Below are 22,122 nucleotides of genomic sequence, written 5' to 3'. Positions count from 1 at the left end.
TGCAAGAGAGGGACAAAAAAGAATGAGAAGAAGCCTCTGCATGCATACCTGAAATACAAGTATTCAATAATTAAAATAAAAAATTCACTTTTGGAAACACCTTAGAATAGGAGTCTCGGCCTGTCTGCATGTACGTGTGTCCTTTGATTTTCTCTACAACCACTCATCGGATCAACTTTTCCTTTTTCCCAAGGAATTGCAGTGTCCAGTGTGAGCTCTTGAGATCCACGACATATTTATCTATCTCCAGAGCACTGTGTCAGCTCTGGGGAGTTAACACTCTGCTATAGGGGGAAAAAACGCAAAATCACAGGTCCTGGATTCCGGTACAATGTCTTGGCAAAATAGCAGAAATAGCAAAAGGGGAGAATGCTTGACAGTCTTTCCCGAGGCCTCCTTCCAGCTGGACGTGTCTGGAGCACCTCCCTAGGAAGGCGTCCAGGAGGCATCCTCACCAGATGCCCGAAATACCTCAACTGGCTCCTTTGACGCGAAGGAGCAGCAGCTCTACTCCGAGCTCCCTACTGATGACTGAGCTTCTCACCCTATCTCTAAGGGAGACTCCAGCCCACCTCCTGAGGAAACCCATTTCAGCTGCTTGTACCCTGGATCTTCTTCTTTCGGTCATGACCCAGCCTTCATGACCATAGGTGAGGGTAGGAACAAAAACCATGGCCTCAGATTTAGAGGTGCTGATCCTCATCCCAGCCGCTTCACACTCGACTGCAAACCGTTCCAGTGAGTGCTGAAGGTCACAGTCCGACGATGCCATCAGGACCACATCATCTGCAAAAAGCAATGATGAGATCCCCAGCCCACCGAACTGCAACCCCTCCCCACCCCAACTACGCCTTGATATCCTGTCCATAAATACTGGAAACAGGATTGGTGACAAAGCGCAGCCCTGGCGGAGGCCAACCCTCACCTAAAACGAGTCTGACTTACTGTCGAGAACCCGGACACAGTTCCGCCCGTCTCTTCACCGAGTGTCCAAAACATACATATGAAATATATAAAACATACATATATAAAATCGATCTATGACCTTGGGCCTAGGGTGCTCTGGTACCACGTACACTTATGAGCATCCCTATGCTTGAACATGGTGTTTGTGATAGGCAATCCATGACTAGCACAGAAGTCCAACAACAGACAACCACTCCGGTTTAGATCAGGGAGGCCGTTCCTCCCAATCACGCCTTTCCAAGTATCTCCATCATCACCCATGTGTGCGTGGAAATCCCCCAGCGGAACTATGGACCATTCAAGGTCTCCAAGAAGGCCGAATACTCCAAACTCTTATTTGGTGCATATGCACAAACAACAGCTAGAGTTTCCCCCCCCCAACCACTCATAGGTGTAGGGAGGCGACCCTCTTGTCCACCGGGGTAAACCCCAACGCTGCGGCGCTTAGCCGGGGGCTTGTGAGTATCCCCACAACCGCCCGGCGCCTCACACCCTGGGCAACTCCAGAGCAGGACAGAGTCCAACCCCTTGCCAGGAGTCTGGTTCCAGAACCGAGACTGTGCGTAGAGGTAAGCCCCACCAGATCTAACTGGTAGCACTCCACCTCCCGCACAAGTTCCGGCTCCTTCCCCTACAGAGAGTTGACATTCCATGTCCCCAGAGCCAGCCTCTGCCGCCCGGGTCTGGTCCGTCGAGGCCCCCGACCTTCACCACCACCCATGTGGCAGCGCAGCCGACCCCAGTGGTTCCTCCCACAGGTGGTGGGCCCATGGGATGGAGAGAGAAGAGCCACGTCGCTTTTTTGGGCTGCGCCCGGTCGGGCTCCATGGCAACCCCGGCCGCCAGGTGCTCGCTGACGAGCCCTCCGTCTGGGGAACTAATTCACATTAAAAAAATGTTCCACATTGATTTAAATCTAGCTAAATACAAACCTCCTGCTTGACAACAGTAAAGGTTAATGAGACATGAGCGCAACACAGTATCCAGAGTCAGCTGTATTCTGTACTGGGTTTCAGAGTGAGCGTCTTTTAATGGTACTGGGAGTGTCAAGTGGCCTGGAGCGCATCATCAAAGGTACACAATGAAGGCAGTATCTCATGCTGATTTAAAGAAGTTGCTTCTGAAAGACGGATTACAATGGCCTACTTGTCGCCCAAGGTCTTAGATGCTCACACATGCAAAAAATATAGCTGCACACAGAGAGATCTATCAGGGCACGCTACACTCAAATGTAAAATGTGAAAAATGTTGAGTGGAATTGGCAAATAGTGGCTATTTGTGACCACCAGTCTTCAGCATTGTTGAGTTATGATGCACAGTCTATGATTCCAATGAAAATAAATAAAAAAAAAGTGACTGCATCTGCACTTTATCAGTACTGACAATTAAACAACCTTCTGGTTATCAAGCAGTGGGTTTGTGAGCCCAAACGTGCCGACAAAAGACACTGGCTCTCATCAATAAACCCTTTGCATCTGTATTATTGATGTGCAGTTCATCGCTGCTCCTCATTTGTTGCATATAAATAAATTGTGTGGTACAACACTGGGATCTCTAAGCTTTGCTCTACCATTATGAATAATGCAGATTTTTGAAAAAAATTACCCAATGCAAATATGGATGAAGCCAGTGCTTTAATTCATTTAACATCTCTCATAACATTGACATGCAGATAACAAAACATCTGACTTCTTCTTTGAAACACACCTGAAGAAGAGACAAATTTACTAAAACAACATTCAGCGCCAACAGGACCTCATTTGAAGGTCCCATATAAGGCTAATTTCTATCTCCATAGTTGTATTTTAGGTTCCCACTAGAACATGTTTACATGCTTAAAGTAAAAAAACAAACATTCTTTTTTTTCTTATACTGAATAAACCTGTATTCACCCTCAGTCTAAAACACTCTCTCCACTTTTGCATCTGCACTCTCTGAGCCTCTGCACCATCATTGCAGCCAGGGAATGACTGTACTGACACTTTGTCAAAACTTACTACCAACATATCGTATAGTTGTGACATCACAACAGTACAGAAGTCCCGACGGCTTTTTCAAAGGCAAAATTTCTGGCTGTGTGCATTTCTGTATGGTTTGAGCATTTTGATATTTTAACAGTAATTTTATAGCGCCTCGACATGCTTTATCATGAAAAAAAGGATTGAAAATCTAACTTTTTACAACATGGGGCCTTTAAGAATTTAAACCTAATAAAAGAAGAACATTTTTTGAGTGATATGAGGAAATGTCCTCTACCTTTTCCGACTCTCTGTAAACTAGGTTCACTTCAACATCAGTCAAAATGTAATCTGCTTTGGGGAGAAATAACCCAGCACAAAGGGGCTCATGGCAGAGAGAGTTGAATTTAACAAGTTCACTTGATGTAATTGAGAGGGGATGTGCAAGCTCACTCTGCCTGTTACTCTCTTTCACTCCAGACCCTCCTGCTTTACAGGGTTTCATCTTTCCAACGTTATTGAGTCCTAAAACACACCTGCTCCCACGGTGCCACGGCCTCGCTCCGCCACTAAACGCTAAGTGCTTAGGCTCGTCTTTAAGACTGTGAGCTCTGTGGGAGCTGTTGCTCCATTATAGCACTGTGTAAAATTTTAGAAGGCTTAATGTTTAATGTTTCATTTTGTCTGGAAGTTGCCGTAGTGCACCTTAAAATGGGTCTGATTTAAGTGTGAGTGTGTGTTTTTGAGCCATTAATAGTCAGCACAAACTGTGACATTTTCACAAGCCGGGGGAAAAGTGACCTTTCCGAAGCAAAATACAACACAAAGTGATAATGTTACAAGCCTCCCTCACATATTCAATACGGCTGTGATATCTCATGCTTTGAATTTGTTAGTTTTCATTTAACCAGTTTTTGTTTGTGAAAAAGGTCAATCTTTGCAATGAAATGAAACACTGAACAGAGTTCTGTAAAACCTGTTAAACAGAAAATGAAAGGCAGCAGAAGGATCAGGAGTAATAGTGTGTATTAATAAAAGTCGGTCAGCGTCTGGTCTGTCATCAATCAGACGTGAGGCCTCGCTTCATATGAAGTGCTTGTTGGATTGTCTTTGTCCTGTTTGGATTGAAACCCTCTTTCCAATGGTGGAATTGGAGAACGCTGCGTACAACAATTTAAAATAACTTCTCCAAACAGATAATCCAACAATCAGGCCCACTTTAAGTAGTTGACATGGTGTGCAAGAAGGCAGGTTTTGAACATCTCTGAAGCTCTCTCTATTACTACTACTGCTACTACTTCCGTCACTTTATGTGTGAACAACTGTGTGCACCATCATAAATGCTACCGGCAAGAGAGTCTGTACGAAAGTGGGTGATCTGTAAAATCAAAAGATACATAAAAGAATTTAAACTCATTATTACTTGACGCTTTGGCAATCTATTGTCTTTGTCACACTCATGCCAATGGAGTTGCCATATTGAGTTGGCTTAGAAGACAGAATTCAGGGAGGCAGCTGGGTGCAGCCATTCAGAACCTGTAAAACACTTTTGCCTTTACATGCACACACACAAAACTTGGTTCTCAGAGAAATCATGTTACACAATCTGAGAATGCATTGTGGTAACCTGGTTACTGTGAATCCTTGTGTACATGCAGCAGGTGAGTAATCAGATTTCTTTGTCATGCCTTATTTTAGAAGCATAGCTTATTGTGCCTGTAGTCTGAGACATTCAGAGTTCTACAAACTACTTTACCGGCTACTTTACTTTTAGTTTAAATTTAGGTGAAATTGATTACAAGGATTAATCACTACATGAATAGAAAACGTTGTGAACCAAAAATTTGTGAAGTTAAGGCAACACAAATTAAGTAATAAACGTAGGGTAAGGAAATAATCAGAGATTGGCTTTAAATGAGTCATTAACTACTCATATGATTAAGTAACTGCATCACAGACTACTTTTTTCTTTTCAAAATGACAGTTGACTTTTTGTAGTTACTTTTATCAATAAGTAATATGAGTTACATGATGATAACATTTTTCAAGTAACTCAACATTGCTGAAGACTGGTGGTCAGACAACATGCCAGGAGATCTATTTTGTTGAAGCATACTGAGGCCTTTAACATTACAAATCAGTCTTGGAGTCCAGGCTGTTTAAAACTACAACCCTGCAGCCCTGTGCTGCGTGTCATTCCCCCTCTATCCCCTGTTACTTCTTCAACTGTCCTGTCATTAAAGCATTAAAGGCCTAAAATGCCCAAAAAATAATCTTAAAAAACTAAATACAGCGCAGGAAACACAGGAGCATCCAAAAGAGACTAAAAGACATTTCACACAGGGCTTCTGAAATACAGAGTCATCCTTTCAGTCAGATGTTTAAGACTTAACCCACTTCCTCCTTTTGGACACATTTTGCCTGCAGACTTGTTGAGGCAAAAGGCCTAATGGGGGAAATGTTTCTGGAGGGAGTCCAACAAGCTGCTTGATAAACAGCACTGTCGTGGCAAAAACATTCATGTGCAGGCTTTGGAGAATTATGATAAGGTTAGCTTAGCACCTAGTGGAACACATAATGCCACAGGCATTTGTTTATGTCACTTTGGGTTTTAATCAGAGAGGAATAAGTTAGTAAATGACTCTCTGGTGTGGCTGGACATCAATAAAACAATGTTCCGGTCTAACATAAGTTATGGGCAATTAATTATAGAGATGAAGGTCAAGGCCAAATCAATCAGTCCTGTGATGCATTAACATACTGTACATGGACGTGTTGAAGCAAATAACATCACTTATTGTTTGATGCATTTAACAGTGTGTGTGTTGTGAGTAAATGTAAATGTGCTGTATTTATATAGCGCTTTTCCAGTCTTAACAACTGCTCAAAGCGCTTTTACATCTGGGGCTGCCGTACCAGGTGCCACCTGCTCATCAGATAAACACTCACACACATTCACACTCCGATGCGCAGCACCGGGGGCAACTCGGGGTTCAGTGTCTTGCCCAAGGACATTTCGACAATGACTGCAGGGGCGGGGATCGAACCTCCGACCTTCTGATTGGCAGGTAACCGCTTTACCACTGAGCCACAGCCGCCCCTGTATGTGGCCGTGTGTCCCATAGACTGTAAAAATAGTAGACGTAGCAGTCATGGCGTCACCCACTGTTTGTGGATTGCTGTATTGAAGTCTAGAGTTTGGCAATTTGCGGTCGCCATCTTGGTTTTTGGCAACCGCATGTGTTGATATTTGACGACAGGGTGAAGCTCGGGAGGATGACGCAGCAAAGCCAGTGGTGGTTATGATTGCAATGGCGCTACGTAAGCTAATCGCTAACAGGGGATGTGGCCGAATTTCAAACCTTCTGAAGCGGGTCATGCAGTAGAGATTTACCTTCATGAACTGGCGCCATTCCACTGCATGTACAGCAGAACAAAAAATCTACAAACTTTCCCTTTACTTACCAGCTAATGCTAGCGGTTGCTAGCTAGCTTGGTTAGCATAGCGCTGAATAAGGCATTACTAGGCAAAAAACATGTTCCAACTAACTTTGATGAAGTGAAAACACATGGAGGGTCAAAGTTTAGAATGAAAACACATCCCACTAATAACAAGATCACTGCTTTTTATTGTACACAGAGGTTAGCATGGTTAGCATTGCACGGCCTCTGTCCTGATTGGCAGATCCGTTTGTATCCCCGCCCCTAAAGCATCCCCTGCTTTTATCATCTTTTGTCATTATGAAACGGTTTACTGAGGTAATTAATCAAGTAAGGGGGGTGATTTTACCATAGACGTCTAAAGGAATTCTGATGGAAATGAAATACAAAGCATGTTTAAGGCACTTCCACACTGGCTTCACTTTTCAGGCCGGGAAGCTTCGTCCATTATTCTTTACAGTCTATTTTTTTGGTTGGAATTACAACTGTTCTATGTACAGTATTTCACCACCCTTCCCTGCTGTCCCCAGTGGGAAAACATGCACAGCAGCAGACTGCTCAACACAATTCAGGCGCACCGTAGGACAACTCCCTCCTGACTCCCCCTTCATCTCCGTCTCTGTGGGACGGTTGAAATGGAGACGTCAGTGCAGCAAAGACAGCAAAGCTGCTGTGAGGAGGCTTCGGTTACCTGACAGCACATCTTGATTCTAGGCAGTCAGAAGTGATGCAGTGAAGTGTGTGCAGAGGGAAGAATAGTACTTGTTGTGGAACCCGTTTGGGCCTTTTGTGGGTAAACCTCCATATATGGGCACCTGTTCAACCAACTGAGCTAACCCGGCCACGAGTTTGTTTTCTTTTAAATTGGGTTCAGCAGGGAATATTAAAAAAACTAAATGTATGGTGGTATATCTTAGAACAAACCATACCACCAAATTATCTCTCTCTCTCTCTCTCTCTCTTTCTGGATAAATAAGCAAGCACTTTGCTGCCAGTGTGTGAAATTGTTCTTATCTATCTCTGCCATTAAAGAGTGGGTTCTATTATAAAGCTTTGCATTATTCAGTGAGCCTAGGAGACTGATCATTATGGATTTCAGCCATTTTCCACACCAGCCCCTGGAGTCCAGCTCGGCCTGCCGGCTGACGCATGGGAAGATCTGACTTTGCGTTCTACAACACTCTGGACACTGGAGTGGAAGAAGGAAGGGGTCAGCTCAAGACTGGCGTGTATATCGCGCCTGAACACAAAGCAGAACACACTTGCAGACACCAAAATAGGGCTGCAAACTATCAAGTCCCAGCAGCATACTTTGTTTTTAGTAAGACCGAATGGGTTGATAAAACATAAAGTTAACAATATGCCTGCAGCAGTGCCACAGTTTCCAAAGTTCCTTGCAACAAATTGAATTAGTTACACTTTGGAAAGCTCAGTAAAAACTGAGTGACATGTAATGCAATTTTCATCAGTGTTACAGCAGACTGGGTGGCAGGCACATGGTGAGAATGAGCAAAAACATGGCGGAACATATGGTGCTGCAGCACTTTTTAACGCGTGGAATCGGAGATGAATATTGAACAGATATATGTGGCAGCTGCTCATCCCTCTGGGTAACCTGACTGTGTCGGAGGTGGGCTTTGTTGTGGTGAGAAGCACTGCTCAGCTTCATCACTAACATAAAACTCTATACATCAAAAGCATTGAAAAGGACTTCATTTGCTCCCGTTTTATTTAATACGAGCTTAACATTGCTGCTTAGGCTGTTGAAGATAATGAATGACGTTCAGACTATGAGCGCTGATAAGTACTGCTTGCTTTTTTATCTGTCATGTGCTGACATATGGAAAATCTGTTACATACCTGTCTTGGGCCACGGCAATTAGGCTCTGCTGTTGACCATTTAATGTCATGTCTGCTGTTTTATCGCCTTCAGCTTGGCACCTTGCTGATTACAACACGCTGGGTCGATAATTAAACAAATGAGAGCGGACTAATGGGTCAATTTTCATCCCATCGTAGCCAGCGGCTGAAGTGACATCATGCCCAACTCTTGAAATGCAACAGTGAAAAATGAAAGGCTTGCTGAAATGTTAGGACTGCACATTTGTTTGCAGGGTTCTATTTGACGTCAGGTTTAAGCAGCACTATGCCACGCTGATTCGACAGAAAGGGAGAAGTCACTGGTGTCAGAGTGAGTGATAATTCTTCAGTTGGAATCAAACCTGTGACTCTTAGAAGAAAAAGGACTCCATTCTAGCACAAGCTCCGCAGTGGCTGATGACTGTTGGCCTACTGTGACTGGCAGAGGTGGAAATAAGGTGACCTAATGATGTTCAGTTGTAAAATTGGGTTCTTTTTTAAAATTTTACTTGGTTCAAGTAACAACAACACATCAAAAAGAAGTAAAAGTGGGCCTACTCACTATTTCTAATGGGTTTCTAATCTTGATACATACAACCCATTCATCCATCCATCCATCTTTGTTTGCTTATCGGGTGGTGGGTTGCAGGGGAAGCAGCCCATTTACTTGTAAATAAAGTTTTCTTTATTGAATTTTATTTTGAAAAGCAATTTTTGTGGAGTTTTTGTATACTTATAGCCTGTAATTTAACCATTTTGGAAATTTGACCCGTAAAAGTTTCCTCGCAACATCTTGTCACATAAGAATGAAAAGACAAGAGGGCTGTTTCCTACGGAAGAGGATGAGGGCCAATGTGAAAAATGTATTTGAGTTCTGAGTTGCAGAAATTCTGACTTTGATCTCGCAATTGTGACTTCAAACTCAGGACACAAATACATTTTTTTTACATGTGGCCCAAATACTCTTCTGTAGTTTCTTAATATTGCTTCAATTTATTAGTTTTTTAACGCTGTATTGCAGAAGTAAGTTTGTTTGCGTACCTCTTAGAAACTGCTTGAGGGGAAACTCTGATCTTGGGTGCACCCTGAAATGTGTTATTTTAGAAGTGGTTCCCCATTGATTTCTGTCAGTCTTCTACCCATCATATGGTAAAACATCTAGCTGAAGTTCAGATGAAGTTCACTTTAAGCCAAGCTGTTTCCATGCAGCTGTGTGTCCTTCCCACGTCACTGGCGTCAGTGACGATTTGTTATCCCAAGATCTATGTCAGAGAGTTGGCCCCTTTCCCTTGCTCTGTATGTTTTATTTATTAATGCGAGAGCTGCGGGGGTAGTTACTTAACAGTCTGTTTGAACTATTTGAAAACATTTCTCTTCTCTTTTCTCGCTTCCGTCTTTGGTGCTGGGGTTAACATAACGCAAAGCAGTTCTCGCAGGCTGTGTGTCTGTTGTTACAGACTTTGTTCTTTGACGTTGACCACCTCTGTCTCCTCACTGCTGCACTCAGAGGTGTGTCTGCACGTTCAAACCCTTCGGAGTTAAGCGAAAAGCAACGGTTTACAGTATACATTAGATTACAGAAGGAGAAAAAAATGGGCTACAGTTTGAGAGTTCCGGTGTGACCTCAATGACAAGAAAACGTTGTAAACCCATTGTAAGAGAGAGAGAGAGCAAGAGAAAGGGTGAGAGAGAGAGAGGGAGAGGGGAGGGGGGAGAAGGGGGTGTGTGATGATGATAATGGGCACTTTTACCTTCGGACAGGCTCAGAAAGGGAGTGGATTTCATTTAAGGTGGAGCAATAATTAAAGTCTGGAGTCCTTTACATTTTTATTTTATATAAAAAGTAAGCAAAATCAACCCGTTTCATCAAAGTCATCTGTTTATGATGCCAGTGCGGAAACCTGCTTTTAATTTAGTTACTTAATAAATGCAACTAGTTGATTTAAATTATAAATGTTGTGTGCAGCAAAATACGATTTTTAGGACTCCACTGTGGACAGAAATGTCTAAGACTAAATGTTTTGCAGATTAAACAGCCCAACACGGGGAAAAAAATCAGCTCCGCCTTGAACAACTTCAACGAAACGCTGGTCACAAAATAATGCATCAGGGGAAAGAATCCTACCACATATGTAAAGCATAAGAACTGCTTTTACTTGTGTTACTTTTAAGTACATTTTGCTGACAAGACTGCTGTACTTTACTTAAAGTGGTTTAGGCCTGCTCAAAACAGAGTACATTGTTGTATTACTTTCACCAAGGTGAAAAGGAAAAGGACCCCAGTACTTCATCCACCCCTGACAAAGCCATATGAAGAATATGAGGACGTCATTGGATGGTCTGAGTCTACATCATGCCTAGTCTGATATTCCACACTTTCCTTTTACCGTATGATAGGCAGAATATTTAAGCATGAAGGTTTTCAACTGTATTCCACCTGTTCTAAGGATCTTCCACAGAAGGCTTAGTTTGAGGTAGTCTGATCCCACAGATGAGAACAGATCGGAATGTGTCTATCTGTTAGAAGTGTCTTACAAATAAGGAGTGGTTTGAAGGGAACGCTGTAACACAGAAATAGATAAACTGACATGTGAGGACAAGAAGAAAAGAGGAGTTATTCTGATCTCCACAAAGACACTTAAGGTTCACAGTCGTGTGTGTGTGTGTGTGTGTGTGTGTGTGTGTACCCACGGTTATCTTCCTTGTTCAATAATTGAATAAAGCTGCATTTAATCTAAAAATGTATTGGACTCGTCATGTGTGCAGTCTCCTTCAACACTCCCGGTCATGACTCCCAGATATCACCCAGATATCACTACAGTGTGGGCGCTCTGTGCTACTGTAAAGCCTGAGTATGTGGGTGCTTCACAAACAGTGAGGACGACCTTAAATAAGGGGCTGGCCTCTGCCGCTGCCTCCCCTCAGTGATGCGGGGGATCTGCGCTGCTTTCTGTCCGCTATATAAACTGCACACAGCGCCCAGAGCTCACAGCTTCAGTGGACAGTTCCGTGGTGCTGAAATCTCACAGCCACCACACACGCACACACACACACACACACAGTCACTCTCTCTCTCATACACGCTTGGAGCCATGGACGGGTTCTCGTGGAAACTTTTTCTACTTTCTTGCCTGGTTGTTGCGCAGATCTCCGCGCAAGACTTCGGACAGACGCAGTTTATTTGCACGTCGGTGCCAAAGGATATGGACTTGTGCGCGGCCACGATGCAAAACAGCGGACCGGCGGAGGACCTGAAGACCACGGTCATGCAGCTACGGGAGACCGTGCTACAGCAAAAGGAGACCATTATGAACCAAAAGGAGACAATCAGGGAACTAACGTCAAAGTTGAGCCGATGCGAGAGCCAGAGCCTCCCGGCGACAGGACCCGGAGCGAGACGGCCGGGGGCGAAGAACACGATGGGGGATGTATCCCGGGGCACCACGGACACTCTGGCCCAGCTGGGACAGACTTTAAGCACGCTGAAACAGAGACTGGAGAATCTAGAGGTAGGCAAGCAAAGGAGAGGAGAGCAGCGCTGACCCGGTCTAAAGTTTATTCAATTAGCCTCCCAGGTTGTGTATTCGGAGGATGAAGCCTCTACACACTGCTGCAACATTTCTCGGGCTCCGAGCAGTCTCTGCTTGGAGATGCTGCACATGTGCTTTAGTTCATCTTTTAATTGACAGTGAGAGAGACTCATCGTGTGAAGTAAACCAAGCGCAGAGTATAGCTGCATTTTGAATAATGTGGCGCAGAGCAAGGCGCGCGCCCACACACACACACACACACACACACACACACACACACACACACACACACACACACTCACAATGTTGGCTAGGCTGCTGTTTCAGGGAGTTTAAGACCGGAGAAAGTATTCCTTGTGTCCCTGTAACCCAGTATCTGTCTCCCTCTGTCCGATGCAGCAATACACTCGAGGTAACAACACCGTGCAGGCGAACAGCCTGAAAGATCTGCTCCAGAACAAGATAGACGACATGGAGAAGCAGGTTCTGTCCCGGGTCAACACGATAGAGGAGACCAAACCGGGCACCAGGAATGACACCGAGCAGCGGAACAGAGTGGAGTCCACGCTCACCTCTCTGCACCATCGGATCACAGACCTGGAGAAAGGTGTGTTGGGGATTTCCGAGGTGGGACCGAGTGCGCGCGCATGCCATTTTCACGGCATCGAAAGTGGCTCCACGGGAGTTCTTAACAAGATTAGGTGTCATTTAATTGTTTTTTAAGCTGAATGGCGTCTCGGTGTTTAGAAGGAACTGACACCTTCAGTATGACAGCACACATGTGGGACCGTTCACAGTGCCGCAACCATCACGTTGCGCACAGATAGCGTGAGGGAGGAGAGGGGAGAGCTGCATTGCTTTGCATATCTTAAGACCTGTTTGCACTTTTTGCTTCGCTGAGTTTCTGTTTTCCAAAACCTGACTGGCTATTTTGCATGGGGGGTGCTATATGCATATGCAGAGGTCATAGGCATAGAAAGTTTGCAGGGTGCGCCTCGCGCTGGCCCGTTGTGGAGCACATTGCTAGGCTGGTTCAGCTTTTCAACACGTTCAACTGCGTGTGTATGTGCGAGAGAAAGAGAGACAGGGCCCTCCTACACAGGCAGCCGACAGAAAATCATTGTAAAATGCGTTTTTAAATGTGTTCATTTTAATATTGTGAAAAAAATCAATTACACTTTCAGATAAGCCTGTTTTTCTTCCATTAACTGACACGAATTGAATCATATACATCCCATTATAATCATCAATCTCCTTCATATCCCTAAATACATACAAAACGCTGAGAAATACTCTGTAATAATAGACATTTCCTCAACAGGTAAAGAAACCAGGCCAACAGATAAGTTTCAGCTCACCTTCCCCCTGAGAACCAACTACATGTACGCCAAAGCCAAGAGGAGCCTCCCCGAGATGTACTCCTTCAGTGTGTGTTTGTGGATCAAATCCAACGCCTCTCCCGGGGTGGGGACACCCTTCTCCTACGCTGTGCCGGGTCAGGCCAACGAGCTGGTGCTGATCGAGTGGGGGAACAACCCTATGGAGATCCTCATCAATGACAAGGTAACAGAAAGTGATAACCATGGATAGAGACTGATTCCACACATGTAGCTTACCTTTGTGGGGTGTCCTTTTGGCCTTTTTTCATTTACTTTTTACATGTATCATATCAATATCCAGGATCACTTACAGTGGGTGCAACAGTAGGAAAAAGTTAAAACACTTTGTGCACGGATGAGTAACCAGACAACATCTATGTGCCAGATCTGGAAATGGAATAAAAATAGGTGCTAAGGTGAGAAACACAGTGATCTTATTTTTAGAGGAAAATATATTGGATAGGGGAAGTGATTCAGCAGGAAGAAGAGAAGGTGTGGCGGCATTGGATTTTCAGGTGGCGGGGAGTGATTCTGCTACTGAAGTGTGAAAGAGAGATTGTTAACTGGAGAGGAAGTCGTCATTTTTCCAATGTCTCTGCTGCAGGTGGCAAAGCTGCCGTTTCTCATCAATGACGGGAAATGGCATCACCTGTGCATCACGTGGACCACCCGGGACGGGATGTGGGAAGCCTTCCAGGATGGAGTGATGCGGGGGAGTGGAGAAAATCTGGCACCGTACCACCCCATCAAACCAGACGGAGTGCTCGTCCTGGGACAAGAGCAGGTGGATATTTTTTATTTTTTTTTACATCAGCGATTGGAACTTCTGAACTTTAATCCCACACATATTTGGAAATACCCCTGACACAATTATGCATTTCCTTTTGGATAAAATGGGAATTATTTTTGAAATAGATTGTGAGGACATTGAAGAGGTGGCAAATGAAATTGGTGTGCAATTTGTCATCCCAGGATCGGAATGAATTACAGAGAATTAACTGTTGATAGAGACCTGTATAACCTCAAGCATTTGGCCAAATTAAATTACATACATTAGATCACATTTAATTCAGCTGAAGTTTCTATCCAAAGTGACTTCCAGTAAGTGCATTTAACCATAAAGGTACAAACCCAGAATAGCAAGAATCACATGGGAGTGCATTATCTTCCGCTAAGCCAAACTACAAAGAGCCACGTGTAAGTGCAACATGCAAGTGCTTTTTTTTTTAGATTTTATTTTTACAACCCCCATCAGAGACCCTGTCTAATAAAAATCATGCATACAGAAAGTAAATGGTTTCCAGACTGGAGTTCTGCAAAAATAAATACAATTTTCCATTTTTTTATAAATGTAACCCATTTGCTCACATTTTTGCATTTTCAAACTAAAGCCATATTTAAGAACAGACGTTCTCTCAGATGATGTCACGTACACTGAATAACAAAATCCTATCATGGCTTTGTGCTCTAACGCACCGCAATCTTGCAGGATTCTTCACGAGAAGTGTTTCTTCAACTTTCCTGATCAGATAACTAACACTTCAGTTCAAGCTTTGATGTGCACTAATGATTAAGACTTGTCTGTATTTCTCCACAGGACACACTGGGAGGAGGCTTCGATGCAACACAAGCCTTCGTCGGTGAACTAGCAAACTTAAATATCTGGAATAGGAAACTTTCTATCGCAGAGATCTACAACTTGGCAACCTGCAACAGCAAAGCACCGGCAGGCAACGTCTTCTCCTGGACAGAGAGCAACATCGAAATATTTGGTGGAGCGACCAAATGGACCTTTGAGCCTTGCCGTTCGCTCAACTGAACTGCATTTCACCATTCCAGAAAAGGCCTCTCTGTATTTCTGAGCTTTTGTCGTTCCTGTCTTCATTTTGACGTTTGTTAGAGACTATTTGAGTTATTGGTAAGCTTAAAATCTGGGATTTCTATCATTCTTATTAGGTATTTATAAGCAGAACAACACTTTTCATCTTGAGAAAAAAAAAATCCAATTAATCTTGGAAACCTCGGTGATAAAGTATTGGTATCTGTTTTCCTTTCATTTATTTTCTCTCGGACGTTCAGTTAAAAGCACACCTAAGCTTTTTCGTTTGGCTTATTTCGACTTGGACTGGCAGCTGGCAATCTGCGCCTTATGTTTGGACAATCCAAGTGAGGAATTGCAAAACCCTTCCACCCCCTTCCCTCTGAAAAGTGAGAGATTACGCTGGCCAACCAATCCTGGTTCAGCGCCCTGCGAATACCCCCCCTCCCCCTCTTCTCCTTCACTCCTTCACCCCCCCCCCCCCCCCCCCCCCCCCCCCCGCCCCACACACACACACACACACACACACACACACCCCGCCCTTCCGGAACTTGCACTGTGACTGTCGAAGAGATCACCAGGAGAGGAGGGTAAGTTGAAGGACACTGCAGAGTCAGACTGTGGTACAAGTCAATTTGTAATCGTCGTTCGCTTCAAGTGTTTCTGTAAGAATGTCGTTAACTTGCCAACATTGCTACAAAGCCCCGATGCCTTGGGCTGGTACAAATATTCAGCACATGCATTATGTTTCAAGTTGCCAACTCAATGTTTATCGTTTTTTGGTTTTTCCTTTTTCTGAGCTGAGTTGAATTTTCCTTGTTTCTCTGGTAAATGTAATTAGTTTACAGTTTGTTATCTGACATGACGTGTTTTTGGCAGGTGTTTGTACTACTCTGTATTAGGAATGTAACAGTATGTGCATAGTAACAGCATGAATGACAGAGTGCTGTGGAAGCATTGTTGAAATCTGCTTTACTATCTTCTCTGGGTCTGGGTTTTTTACTGTATTGTTATATGCTCCAAGCATGGCAAAAACTGAGAGATGAAGAATTTAATTTTTGTAATAAAATTGTGATACTTAATGTCACAGTGCGTTCCTGGCTTTGGTTATGTGCATTGAAACATGTGAAGGGAGAGAGCACTGGGGGGGGGGGGGGGGGGGGTGATGCACAGAGAGCAAATCACTGATCAGAACATTTCTACCATGGTCAAACAGTAAAGAGAAGAAGCTTAATTGCCAGATTAAAGAAATGTCCAAAGTCAGCCAAGGACACCAGGAGGGTGCTTGAGAAAGGAAATGGAACTGTGTCTGTGTGTTTGCGTGCACAAACTCTTTTTAAGCTGACTGCAGATAACCCGCTCACTGCTTTGTTGTTGCTGCTGTGAGATGCAGTGGCGGCACTAAAGACAGTGAGGCTGTCGAAAAAGGGAGACAAAAAAAGTGCTTTGTCATATCAGCCGTTCAATGGCCCTGTTCAAGTGAGTGCAGCCCAAACTAAAACTTCAGCACTTTACAAATAGACTTTTGTTATCAGTCCGCTCAGACGACCTGTTCCTGTAGCGCCTGTCGCTCCCCGATGGGAGTCGAGTGCAGATTTAACCTTTCATACTGACATTTGTGAAATCCATAATAATAAACTTTTCTAATTACAAACAATAATAAAACATAGAAGTCATTTCAAAAACGTTTTAGCTAACGTTAGCTCAAAAAGCCATTCCAGCCTTTGTTGTGTTTGATTCCTAGCTTGTAGCTAAGCTAGTAGTCATTTCAAAAACATTTTAGTTATCTATGATTGATTGATTGCTAACGTTAGCTCAAAACGCCATTCAACTAATAACCTTTGTTGTGTATGATTGTTAGCTTGTAGCTAAGCTAGCATTCATTTTAAAAACATTTTAGCTATCTATGATTGATTGATAACGTTAGCTTAAAACACCGTCCAAGTGGTGACAACCTTTGTTGTGTTTGATGCTAACTTGTAGCCAGCAGTGAATTAAATTCGTTTTGTAGGTCCATTTTTACTGTACTGACATTAAAGAAGTCTCTCGTTAGCATCTTAAAGGCTACTTGCTGCAAAGTGACGCATGTGCGACTCAAATGTGCATTTGACTCACATCGGGGCGTGACAACACCAAATATTTACATTAAAAAGATATGTGGCTGTTGACAGTTGACATTTAATTAGACACTTAATTCCTTCCTCAAGCGTCAACTGGTAAAAACAAAATAAATCAGAATAACACTTTATTTGTTCTTCTGTTGTTGAGACACGTTTTTTTCTTCTTCTTTTTACCTTGAGACACTTCAGTAAAGCTCCTCACACCAGGAAGATGTTCTTTTTGTTTTTCAACACATATTTTCTTCATTAAGAAAACCGCTAGGTCCTCAACTGTTTATCATGTCATGTTGTGCTGAATAATTGCTGCTCATATATACACACCACATTTTGTCACATTATCACATTCGGTTTTATCTAAAGAGGTTCAGCTCCTCCGTGTTCTGCTTATGAATAAATCCATTGAGCCTTGACTGAAATATTACTGGGGAATGAAGTTGTAGGTCCTTGCAGGTTTTATGTTTAACTCATTTTCTGTTTTAAACTAGTGGACTTACCTGAGCTTTCTTCACACAAGAACTGAAATTTCAACTGCCTACAGGGCAACGTGAAACTCCTACACTTCTTTCAGTGCTTCAAATTCAACTGACACCAACTGCTTCATCTGCTCTTATGGTAGACCGCAAAGTAGACTTAGTTTAGCTCAGGAAGGATTGCGTCACAGACATATTAAATGCTTTCAACAATACATCTCGGCATCAATGCGCCAACTGGGTGGTGATGGCGCAGTGGATATGACACATGCCTTAGGTGTGGATACATCAACCAATGTGTCCCTGAGCAAGACACTTAACCCCTAGTTGCTCCAGAGGCATGCGACCTCTGACACATGTAACAATTGTAAGTCGCTTTGGATAAAAGACATGTAATGTAACTGTAACTGAAACTATAACTGACACTTCAACTCCTTTCACAGCTTAAATACAAATGGATGAACTGTTCCTGTGTCCTAGCCTGACATCGCCAGACCAAAGCGCAAATGCGAGTTTGTCAGAACCTTTCATTTTAAGATTTCCAAGGGACATTATCAACGACAGTTGACAATAATGCCTCTGAACGCAATTTGATAAAGCTACAAACAACCAGAGCATCAAAGTGTGACCTAGCGCTGAACAATGGACAAATGTAAACAGACTACAGCACGTGGAGAAGATCTGTGATGGTCTAGCATCAACATGTCTGTGAACCAGTGTTGCCATTTTGGCCTCCAGCATTTGAAAAGCATTTGACTTCAATCGAAAGTTCCACATCAACCGCAGCTATCTTGGTTGTTTTTGAAAATGCCTCAACAGCGCTCCTCTTTTACTAAGCTAGGTTTAAGCCTAGGGACTCATCAAGTCGCCAGTCATTGTCTCAGAAATAGCCCACATGAGATAAACCGTTGTGTGATTGGCTAGGCTAGGTAAGCTAGACAGGTTGTCTGATGCATTTGCTAGAGCAAGTAAAACATGAGAATGCAGACTCGTTAGCAGTACACATTCTTCTGAAATGTTGATTGCTTGTATTATTCAAAGTTCCTCAGACATCTCTCAGTATTTCTGCTCACATTTCACACGCTTTCTGCTCTTATACAGTTCAAGTACAAACCACACTGACAAAAATCAACTGCCTACATGTTTTAAACGTGAAACTAACAAATTTAACGGCTCACAGGTCTTACACTTCGACAGACACATCTTTTTCAATGCTTTAAATCCAAATGACACTTCAACTGCTATGAGTGCTTTAACTTAAACTGCAACTCCCATACAACATATTATATGCAAATGTTTATTGCTTATTTGTTTTTAAAGTTTCAAATGTTTGCACCGCTAAGCAGAAAATGTAGCATTTGTTATCACATTGTCTTGGAATGTAGTTCCACTTCGCAGTGTGGCTAACTCATGAATAAAGTCAATGAGCCCTGGCAAATTTGTAGGACCTTGCATTAGCTTTCTGTTCAATAAATGTTGATCTTAAGCTCGACCTTGAAGGGAATTTTCTTTAGCTGAGAGAGAGAGTCTGCATCATCGTAATCTCCCATGATGCACAGCAGAAGGCAGCCAGGTTCCACAGCATTTTAAAGGAATGACAAGGCATTAATACAATTCCTGTAGTAGCATCAAACACACGCACAGAGAGGCAGAAAACAATTTATTTTGTCCCTTAGCCACATTGGCAGATGGATCCCAAAACACTTGTGTATATAAGCCAATTACATTTATAGACAATACCAGAATAGTTAAAATAAAATGACTAGGGGTGTTGACCAAAGCGGCTGTCATTGTAGAAGAACTTTCCAACCATATTTAGAATTTATCAGAAAGTTTTGAATAGAAAAGTGAATGCTAAAAAAGTAAAGTAAAGTAAAAACATTTACATCTTTTGGTGAACATTTTTTTATGTTAGCTCATAATAAAGTAACAATTGTAATCTAACTCTTTGAGACCAGCAGGTTATTTGACAACTGCTTCAGCCAGGAAGTGAATGGACCATGGCCGGTTAATCTTGTCTCATATGTTGATGCCCTCAATGGGCACACAGTAATAATCTGCTTTCTACACTCAGCTAATACCCTCCCAGTGTAATGCTGCTAATGACAGAATATATATAGCAGTGCAAATGCATTCGTGCTCCAGACGCTGTTTTGTTCAGAAGTGGACGGACTAAAATAGATCCAGGCGGACCTAAGGAAGATGTTACACGTAAGACACAAAGATCAAGCAACCTCTTTTATTTAACAATCTTGGCTAACAACATTACATATTGAAATGATGGGTTCATGCCTATCTTTGCTGGCAAAGAAAGTAAATTAAATATAATGTAATTGCTTCATAAAGCCTTTACATAAGCGCTAAGAAAGGCACGTGGCTAAAGAACATTGAAGGGTTGTGAGTAATTTTCTGCTTCTAAAGTACAGTATTACATAATCTTTTGCTGGCAAAGCACACATTCTAGGGCACATTGTCACCTGGCAATGTAAACAGATGCTGTGGTTCATACTGGAGAAAAGGAGAAGGTGTCCTAGTTCATTAAAACATCAACATATGTCTTTGACCCTCCTGTTGTCCTTGGGGTAACATTTGATTTTTCATTTTCAAAAAGTTTCTGAATCAGAAATTTGGGTTTCCTTCAACCAAATTGTAACAAAGAAAAATAACATGGATGGTTCCAGACGACGCTCTTCACAAGTTAAATAACTGATCAGTTCACTATTTTCATTGAATTTGGGTGTATAATTTAAGTTTATAGCAATTTAAGAAATAAAAAGATTTAAGAACACTACAAACACAACAAAAATGTCCCAAAAAAATGCAGGAAAAAATTGACGAAGACATTGCAAAAAGTGAGAAAGAACTCTGGGAAAAGTTAATCAAAAAGTCAAAGAAGAATTCAGCGAAAGCTTCAAAAACTTAAAAAACAACAAGAAAATTGTCCAAAAAAGTCGACAAAGAACTTTGGGAAAAGTGAAAAAGTGGCTGGAGATTTTACTTTAAAATGTTGACCCAGAAAAAGTAAATGTTGCATGGTCTATGGCAGGGGTCGGGAACATATGGCTCGCGAGCCAGGTGTGGCTCTTTTGAGAATTTCATCTGGCTCGCAGAAAAAACATAATATATTCTTACTTTTTAATCCATCCATCGATTTTCCACTGCACATGTCCTATGTGGCTGCAGTAGCAATTGTCCATTATGTTTGGATGATAATAGTCTACATTTGCCGTTGCTAGGTAAACGCCCCCTTTGAATCAGTCTGCTCAGTCATTAGCTCAAAGCTAACCTTTCGGCGAAGAATATGGCGAAAAGAAAAAAAGATGAGGAGTATCGTACATTTCAGGATGAATGGACCGAAGAATTCGCCTTTGTGGAGAGAGCAGGTTCTGGGGTATGTCTAATTTGCAATGACAAAATTGCATCGATGAAACGGTCGAATGTAAAGCGGCACTTCGACACACACCATGCTACCTTTGCATCAAAATACCCCGCGGGAGACAGCAGAAAGAAAGCGTGCCAAGAGCTACTTAGCAGGGTGCAAGCTAGCCAGCAGCAACTCCGCCTGTGGAGCAGGCAAGGTGACTATAAATCCGCTAGCTTTGCTGGATCTTTAGCAATAGTGAGGAACGGAAAACCATTCACAGATGGCGAGTATGCTAAAACTTTCATGCTGGACGTAGCAAATGAACTTTTTGATGATCTTCCGAATAAAGACAAGATAATTAAACGGATACAAGACATGCCTCTGTCGGCAAGAACTGTGCATGATCGCACCATCATGATGGCAAACCAAGTGGAGGAAATGCAAGTGAAGGACATATATGCAGCGCCGTTCTTTTCTCTGGCTTTGGATGAGTCAACAGACGTAAGCCATTTGGCGCAGTTCAGTGTGATCGCAAGATATGCTGCTGGTGACAAACTGTGCGAAGAAAGTCTTGCTGTTCTGCCAATAAAAGGGTCCACAAGAGGTGAGGATTTATTCAAGTCTTTCATGGAGTTTGCTCAAGACAAAAAACTACCTATGGATAAACTTCTCTCAGTGTGTACTGATGGTGCTCCGTGTATGGTGAGGAAAAAGAAAGGATTTGTGGCACTTCTCCGTGAACATGAAAATAGACCCATCCTAAGTTTCCACTGCATTCTACAGCAGGAGGCACTTTGTGCTCAGATGTGTGACGGGCAGCTTGGCGCAGTGATGTCGCTGGTCATTCGTGTGATCAACTTTATTGTTGCCCGAGCCTTAAATGATCGCCAGTTTAAAACACTGCTGGATGAAGTTGGAAGTAACTATCACGGTCTACTTTTGCACAGCAATGTGCGTTGGTTATCAAGAGGGAAGGTGCTTAGCCGTTTTGCGGCTTGTCTGAACGAAATCCAAACTTTCCTTGAGATGAAAGGCATCGAGCATCCTGAGCTAGGCGAAACTGAGTGGCTCCTCAAGTTTTACTATCTCGTGGATATGACTGAACATCTGAACCAGCTCAACGTTAAAATGCAAGTAATTGGAAATACAGTGTTATCCCTTCAACAAGCCGTGTTTGCTTTTGAAAACAAGCTGGAGCTCTTTATCATGGATCTT

General features: G+C 42.8%; 2 protein-coding genes and 1 long non-coding RNA gene across 3 annotated transcripts in view; 2 read left to right on the top strand and 1 right to left on the bottom strand.

Moving 5' to 3' along the window:
- LOC117956277 (excitatory amino acid transporter 3-like) overlaps positions 1-22,122 on the top strand; it is a 381,877-nt gene that overhangs the window by 268,091 nt on the left and 91,664 nt on the right. The gene's annotated exons all lie outside the window — the stretch shown is intronic.
- Positions 1,241-22,122, bottom strand: part of LOC117956387 — a 27,748-nt gene continuing 6,866 nt past the window's right edge. Inside the window, exons 2-4 of the long non-coding RNA XR_004659242.1 lie at positions 16,149-16,152; positions 13,350-13,366; positions 1,241-1,253 (exon numbers count right to left, since the gene is read on the bottom strand). This is a non-coding gene — a long non-coding RNA (uncharacterized LOC117956387). The remainder of the gene's footprint in view (positions 1,254-13,349; positions 13,367-16,148; positions 16,153-22,122) is intronic.
- On the top strand, positions 11,151-15,135 carry LOC117956310 (neuronal pentraxin-1-like). The gene is made up of 5 exons (XM_034891302.1): positions 11,151-11,734; positions 12,155-12,362; positions 13,077-13,318; positions 13,739-13,918; positions 14,732-15,135. The coding sequence occupies exons 1-5, from the start codon at positions 11,153-11,155 to the stop codon at positions 14,951-14,953; spliced, it is 1,434 nt and encodes a 477-aa protein (XP_034747193.1). The 5' UTR covers positions 11,151-11,152; the 3' UTR covers positions 14,954-15,135.

This window comes from Etheostoma cragini, chromosome 2, assembly GCF_013103735.1.
Source record: "Etheostoma cragini isolate CJK2018 chromosome 2, CSU_Ecrag_1.0, whole genome shotgun sequence".
In the NCBI taxonomy this organism is placed as follows: domain Eukaryota; kingdom Metazoa; phylum Chordata; class Actinopteri; order Perciformes; family Percidae; genus Etheostoma; species Etheostoma cragini.
Note: the sequence above shows the minus strand (reverse complement) of the source record. Positions and strands in the feature narration are given on the sequence as shown.